This window comes from Austrofundulus limnaeus, unplaced genomic scaffold (assembly GCF_001266775.1).
Source record: "Austrofundulus limnaeus strain Quisiro unplaced genomic scaffold, Austrofundulus_limnaeus-1.0 Scaffold2, whole genome shotgun sequence".
NCBI classification, from domain to species: Eukaryota; Metazoa; Chordata; class Actinopteri; order Cyprinodontiformes; family Rivulidae; genus Austrofundulus; species Austrofundulus limnaeus.
Window position 1 is genome coordinate 5,278,329 of NW_013952404.1, and position 7,562 is coordinate 5,285,890.

A 7,562-nucleotide genomic window follows, 5' to 3' on the forward strand; every position below is an offset into this window, starting at 1 on the left:
AAATTCCAGTGAAATATATTTATGTTTGTGGTTGTAATGTGACAAAATATGGAAAAGTTCAAGGGGTATGAATACTTTTGCAAACCACTGTATATAGCACTTTTCATAGATTTGAAATCCCAAAGTGTTCCATAATAAAAGCAAGCAAGACATATTTAAGAACGAACACCAAAATTGCAAAAAGTACTAATAAAACAGTATATAGAATACACACAGTAAAAGCTCTAACAACTTAACTAAAAGCCTGTTTGTAAAAAAACATCTTCAGGTGTTTTTTAAACGTTGATGAAATCAGGTATGTGGACAGATTGGGGCAGTTCATACCAGAATTGGAATGCAACTGACTGGAACGACCAATCCCGAGATTTAAATTGTGCGGGGTACCACCTACAACCACAGACCTGATGAACCTGTGGTGTGTAGAGAGCTGTATTAAATCCGAGATAAAGGGGGATCAAATGACATTAAAGTTTCTGAGGATGGACTGGACAAATGGACCTAAAACACCAAGGAATTTTTATTTGAGGAACCTTATTTTCCAGCGCAATAATTAAAGTTTATTCTTATCAAATTCAGTTGCAAGTAGTTGTCACTTAACCACTGTTTAATGTTAGCTAAACAATTTGTTGACTCTATGAAACTCACATTTTTTTTGAATAAACAGTAGCTGATGTAAAGCAGATGTTGCACATTTGTAAAATGCTGAAATGCTTGCTCAAAAGGGAGATTATTAAGAATAAATAAAATAGGTCCTAATACAGAACCCTGAGGTACACCACAAAACACCACTGTCTTCTTTTCCCAACCTATCCTAATATTTTTGTTTATTAATAATTTTAACCACATCAGAAAAGGAGATGAAGTCTATTGTAAGTAAAGATTTTTATATTTAAATAAAAATGTGAGGTGTAGAATGTACTTGGGATGAAAATATGTCAAAGTTGCCTTGAATCTGAGGCCAAATCTCAGTTTTTAACAGTTTTTCATTTTGATGTTAGTGAATCTCGTTAAAGAGGGTACAGCTAAGAGGAGGAGCAGCAAGAAGGAGGAAGTATGGACTTTTTCCACTTTATTTACTGACGTGACTGTGAAGCAGTTTGGCAAGATGGCCGTCTAGTTTGTCACTCCTCAAGCAAATAAAGTAAAATTCAAATTTTAGATGCAATGGATTCCTGCTGAATCGTATTTAATTAAAGGCCTTTACAATTTATGGTTTTGATATTGCTTTCCTCTTGTTTCTTCAGGAGTTGATTTTAAAATGAAAACAATCGAAATTGATGGAACCAAAGTCCGAGTACAGATCTGGTATGTTGTATTGTGATGTTTACAAATCCAATTGAACTTGAACTGACTAACCTAACTAACCGACTGTTTTGCGGATGTTTGTTTTATCTTCTGTGCAGGGACACAGCTGGACAGGAACGGTATCAAACCATCACGAAACAGTACTACAGGCGAGCGCAGGTATAAGGAGCCAGGAGTGAAGTTCTTATCGAGTAAAGCTTCTTTCTTTAATCAGGCCCGTTTCCTCTCGTGCAGGGTATTGTATTTGTGTATGACATCACGAACGAGCCGTCCTTCCAGCACATAGCGAAGTGGGCCAGTGATGTGGATGAAGTAAGACTTGAATAGCAGTAGTGCTGCTTTTTGTTTCAGTTCACTGGCTGCACATGATCGTCCAGTTTTATTGCATTCATTGTTGAAGTTTTAACTGATTARCGTTGAAGCAAAAGCACAACCATCATTCTGTTTGTCTCATACTTTGTTTTTGTTTGTTTGTTTTTTGAAGTTTGCTCCAGATGATGTGCAGACAATTTTAGTAGGAAACAAGGCTGATGAGGAGATGAGGAGACAAGTGACAAAGGACCAAGGATACAGGGTTCGGTTTACCCCTATTTTGTTAAAGACATATTTTTATTGCGTTTTTTTAAGACAGCTTCCAATTTGAATATATAGAAAAACATTAATACTTGGTAATGTTTTTGCAATTCAGCACCATAGAATTTGACTGATTTGAGCTATTTGGGGCAGATACCGATGCCAATCTGAACCTTTTCAAACTTTTAGCTAATATTATTTTTAAGTCTCGTCTTAAAACACATTTGTACTCACTGGCCTTTAATACAGTGTGAGACTTGACTTTCATTTCAGTGGTTTTGTTTTGTCCTATTATATTTTTTAAATTTTTTTTATTTTTGCTTGTTTTTGTGGTCCAGTTTAGTCTTGTTACTATTTGTATTGTGTGCAGCAATTTAGGCAAAGACAGTTGTTTTTATAATTTCTTTATAAATAAATTAGATTGTACATTTATTTTATTTTAACAAAGTATAACAATAATTGCTTATTTAAAATATACATATCTTAGAAGAGGTTGTACATTTAAAATGACACATGGAAGAGCATTAATGCTTAAAACCTAAAAAACGAGACTGATATTGGCCACTTATGGGCTAAATGGCCAAWATCAGTCAATCAAACTGGTTTATTTCCACATTTTGTTATAGTGAAAAGTCTCTTTTAGCTTTTGTCCAAGCCAGACTTATAAAGCTCATATCTGTGTACTTGTAGAGGGAAATAAAGCCATAAAATAATACCTTTCAGGTTTTCAGCCATATCCACCTCTTTTTCCAGTTAGCGGAAAACTATGGGATGGAGTTCTTTGAGACCAGTGCTTCCACCAGCAGCAACATCTGTGAGGTACGAAATAAATCSGTCACACATACGGTATACTTTGTGGTAGATTTTACAGAAACTGATTTGATTTGCTTTTATTTTGTGTGTCCACCTTGCTTGCAGTCGTTCATTCGTGTGACAGAACTGGTGCTGCAGGCTCACAGAAGAGACGTGGACAGCCTGCTGGGATCTCTGGACGACTATTTGGACAACGCTGTCCTGGAGAAAGAGAAGAGGAGTCAGGATAATGATGCTCAGAGGACGTGTGGCTGTTAAACACAAGGAAGTCTTTCTCAGTGCCATARCTAGTAGCTTAAAGATGTAAATGTAATCGCTCCTCCTGTGACACTACAGACTCTGAACAGGAGATTTCTAGATTACTTTCAACTTTTGAAAACAACTTGTCGGTAAATACACTAAGTAGCAGCCGGCTGTTTGATGGCACAATCTGGAAATCTTGCTACCAGACAAGTATTCAGATCGGCACCACACATCTGCTTCCTCAGTTTTCAGATCATCACAATGTTACAATCAGGGTTTGGCCAAAATTCATCAATTTATCAATGTGGGAGGATTTTAGTTTAATTGGTGCTCAAAGTGGAGTTTGTAWCCATAAAATACTTTTTGCATTGTTAACAATGATGGTGACAGGAACACTCACCAGAGCACATGCATAAATTATTTAGGTTTGAAAACCCAAACTAATCAGGAGAGGGTTAATTTACACGATGGACTCATTTCCTCGAAAGCAGTGCAGTGTGCCACARCGACTGATCCTAAAGCAGGAACCTTGTTTCGATGATGTTCCAAAGAATATATTTATACAGAAGCTAATAAATTACAATTTTCATTCTGAAAAAATTAAAAAGGGTGACGTGAGCCTCGCTGGGTGATTCAATTAGAACTGAATTAAAGGAGTCAGGTGCACGGGGAGTTCAGGCACGGGGTCCATTCATTTTTCATCACAAGCTGGGAGACGCAGGTGATCACTGTTCAATATTTAATGMCTTAGAAAACTAATACGTGTCATTGGAGAAATCAAAAACCCACACATATCCGGTGACACATGTTGATTTAGACTTTAAAATTCAGATTCTTATGAATAACTAAACACAATCAGAGGACAGGAAATATATTTTGGAAGATGGATGTTGTTTATTACTGCGAGCTTTAAAAAGAAGTGAGCGATGAGCTTGTTYGGCGTTACATCAGTGTGTGAAATTTGTGGAGTGTAGCGTTTCACTCGGAGGTCAGGTTCCTGCAGGGCCATCTGACACTCGTGAAGAGTAACTTTGTGCTTTGAATGAGTCATGTGACCCGGCGTCAGGATACCGTCGCATCCAAAGGACCAAAGCGCCTCCAGTGCAGCAGCAAAGTAGCCGATATGACGTTCATCGCAAAGACCTTTTATGATCTGAGGGCCACCTCTCTGGAGGGGGACTCGGTGGACTTCAACGTCTTCCGGGGACGAGTGGTCCTCATCGAGAACGTGGCCTCGCTCTGAGGCACCACCACCCAGGACTTCAGCGAGCTCAACCAGCTGCAGAGCAAGTACCCCCATCGGCTGGTGGTCCTGGGCTTTCCCTGTAACCAGTTTGGATACCAGGTGAGCTGAGCTTTACGTTTTCACTCAGTCACATTTGTCTGAATCTCTTCTGTAGGCCAGTGATGCATGTGTGTAGTCGGTCTATTAATTGTATATTGTCTCATAAACTAATAAACAGACTTTGATGACACTTTCAGCAAATAATTATTGAATTCACATCTACAACTGATTAACTTTTGAGGCCAACTTGAATTACGATGGCTGCCAAAGCCAACTGACTTGCAAACACAAAGATGAATTAAATCCTTTAAGGATTTAATTGATCCAATGCTTTTATAATCATTTTCCAGATTATTCCATACTTATACCTTTTACTGAAGTGCATCTGTCCTTCAAATTTGTTCAGATTTTCGGTTTAACAAAYACTGGTAATCCCTTCAAATTATTGCAGCTTYCCCTCATAAAATTAGATTGGATGTTTGAAGGTAACACRTTTTTATAARCTTTATACATAGCCTGCAGAATATGATATTCAACCAACTCATAAAATTTTAATAATTGTAATTGTTGAAACAATTTCTTCAAATATTCAAATCATATTTCATGAAATTGAGCAAAAAGTTCATTTCAAGGTTTGACAAAAATGKCTACTACTACTATTTCTAAACAAAAGATGAACTTAGTCCAAGTCTGCCAGGAAAGGCAGAGGATGATGGGTTTCTTCAAGGAATTCTGTTCATTTAAAGGTGGGGTATTATGTATTTTCCAGGCACATATTCAATTCTATACCACAAACACAAAACTATGTTACCTTAAGTTATTTTGAAAAAGCTGTATATGACAAAAATAAAATTGACTTTGCATCAAAGCCTATCTAAACGCCTTGAAATTAGCCTCCGTCTCTTTAAGAACCTCTTACTGGTTCAACACTTCCACTTCATTACGTCTGCACAACAATGCTTCAGGGGAGGGGGGCTCTGTGGGGCGGGAGCACGGCTGCRGACTGAGCTCCAAGGAGGAGCTTTGTACAAATAGGCGGTGCTTTGYACCAGCAAGTGTTTAGGCAGATCCACATGGCTACCACAGGAGATTCAAAGATTTCTCAAACKTGCATGCATGAGTCAAAGCAACACTGGGTATGTTTTTGATGAGGGAATGACATTTGATGTTGCATAATACCCCTCCCCTTTAACTGGAATTAGATTTTRCTGCAAGAAATCTCTCCAATTGAATGGAAACAAATCACATTCTGCATTCCTCAGTGTCACTGTGAAATGTGTTCTGCAGGAGAACTGTACCAACGGCGAGATTCTGAGTTCACTGCAGCACGTGCGTCCAGGTGGTGGCTTCAAACCCAACTTCGGTGTCTTCGAGAAGTGCGACGTCAATGGAGAAAACACACATCCGGTCTTTGCCTACCTGAAAAACAAGCTCCCCTATCCCGACGACGACCCCWGCTCCCTCATGCAGGATCCCAAGTTCCTGGTCTGGAGTCCCATCAGCAGGATGGATATCTCCTGGAACTTTGAGAAGTTCCTCATCGGGCCAGAGGGGGAGCCCTTTAAGAGATACAGCAGAAAGTTCCCCACCATTGAAATAGAGCCTGACATTCAAAGACTTCTTAGATTAACTAAGGCCTAAAAATAGCCTCCGCCTCCTAATGACTTTCCATCTGTAACTGTCAAAGTCGACACTCTGCCCTCCACACGTTAAAGCCTTAATGAATGAGGGTGATATTCTGAAAAGCTGAGGGGATATCGTCTGARACCTTTTAAGTGCTTAACAACTGTGGATGTATAGATTCTTTGTGTTTTTCAAAGTATATGCAAAGAACACCATTTTAAAGAACTCGTTCATTAGGATGGCGTAGCTTTGCATCTTGTTTGTTTTTTTTTGTCCTGTGCTTGAGTTGCCAGCAGATGGTGCTACTCTTCTAATCTTGCAAACAGCAAACTTCAGTCCTGCTTTTATGAATTAACATTCCAAACACACACTGACAAATTAAAATAAAACCCTGGAAACCAACACTTGTCTCCAGTTAAGGCGCTTTCTTTTCGGACCATAAATTCAGTAAAAGTTGCTGTGAAGATGTGCTACACTGGTGCAAATAAATAGATGCAGTGAATAAAATGATATGACTTGAAATACCGCAGGAAGAATGTGGAATTAATTTTAACGCCCTCTTGTCTCTGAGGTCTCCTTTGAACAATAAATTACTGGAGCTGCAAGTGAAATTTGCTGATACCAGTAGTCTTTGCAGATGCAGGAATGCAGTACTGCCAAAAGACAAGTGCTAAATCAGTCGTTTAGGAGAGCATCAACCTTGCTTATGTGTGAAAAGCTGTCATCCAGCTAGTTAGTTTTCTCTGTACAGAGGGGCTTTGTTTGCAGGGTCTGCAGATTAGCATTGGATTTCCTGCACATTCGCTCACATCCTCATCAGCTCATGATGTCAGAGCCACAGGCAACATGGGCCTGGCAGTGCCCTAAAGTATTCAGCTGTGGGGGCACAAACACCCAAGTTGTTGACACTTCATACAGCTTTCATTTTGTAGCACATTACTTTTACAGTGTTTGGTTTTACATGATGCACAAAGACTTGTGATTAATATATRTTTCCCATAGCTCTGCTGGTCTATGTTTGATTGTCAGATGATTACCTTTTTTAGTAAGGCAAATACTAGAGAAGATAATTTTAATACTGTGGAAGATGTGTCAAGGGCCTCAACTGCAAACAGTATGCAGAAAAAATCACCAAAGATCCTTTATGTTGAAGAGATGAGTTTCTCTGTGTAATCTGAAAAAATTGAACTATGAACTGTGGTGTGTTAAACGAATTCTGACTATTTCTGAATGGTAATTTTTTAATTTGTGTACTCTGTAGTCATAGATCAGTAAATGAAGCTTTTGTGCCTCAGGCCTTATTCCAGTTCAAATGGGTTTCCCAGGAAGTAACACTGTGACAAAATCAATACAAAATCACCTAAATTCGGTGTTACATCGATGAAATGCTAATTTTATAAAACATAACAGCATCTGGTCGTAGCAAACTACCTACAACAAATAAAAAAAAGCTTTACATCAAAAGTAAATTAGACAAAGCAGCAACCGAAACATTTTAGCTGTCCTCCGTTAGTTTCCGTAGTTTTTATTCCATGTTTTCAACGCAGAGTGGTAGCTCTTCTGGTTGTTGTTTTTCCCCCACCTTGTGCTCTACAGGTGAGCCCTGTTGCCACGGCAACGCTTTGCTTTCTCCCCCTCGGAATTTTTCTCGCGAGACTCCAGAGCAGAGAGAGAGAGAGAGAGAGAGAGAGAGAGAGAGAGAGAGAGAGAGAGAGAGAGA

The 7,562-nt window shown here is 38.9% G+C and overlaps 2 protein-coding genes across 3 annotated transcripts in view; both read left to right on the forward strand.

The window, feature by feature from the left end:
- Positions 1 to 4,018, forward strand: part of LOC106520249 (ras-related protein Rab-15) — a 6,370-nt gene extending 2,352 nt beyond the window's left edge. The window contains exons 1-7 of one of the 2 annotated variants that reach the window (XM_014012235.1): positions 54 to 1,141; positions 1,245 to 1,305; positions 1,404 to 1,464; positions 1,540 to 1,617; positions 1,790 to 1,879; positions 2,632 to 2,697; positions 2,797 to 4,018. In XM_014012235.1, the coding sequence (XP_013867689.1) occupies positions 1,259 to 1,305; positions 1,404 to 1,464; positions 1,540 to 1,617; positions 1,790 to 1,879; positions 2,632 to 2,697; positions 2,797 to 2,949 (495 nt within the window). In that variant the 5' untranslated portion in view covers positions 54 to 1,141; positions 1,245 to 1,258 and the 3' untranslated portion in view covers positions 2,950 to 4,018. Of the gene's footprint in view, positions 1 to 53; positions 1,142 to 1,244; positions 1,306 to 1,403; positions 1,465 to 1,539; positions 1,618 to 1,789; positions 1,880 to 2,631; positions 2,698 to 2,796 lie in introns of those variants that run through there. The other variant, XM_014012227.1, reaches the window with a different exon arrangement.
- gpx2 (glutathione peroxidase 2) lies at positions 3,960 to 6,246 on the forward strand. The gene is made up of 2 exons (XM_014012217.1): positions 3,960 to 4,279; positions 5,507 to 6,246. The coding sequence occupies exons 1-2, from the start codon at positions 3,977 to 3,979 to the stop codon at positions 5,858 to 5,860; spliced, it is 657 nt and encodes a 218-aa protein (XP_013867671.1). The 5' UTR covers positions 3,960 to 3,976; the 3' UTR covers positions 5,861 to 6,246.
- Positions 6,247 to 7,562: the final 1,316 nt, after the last annotated feature.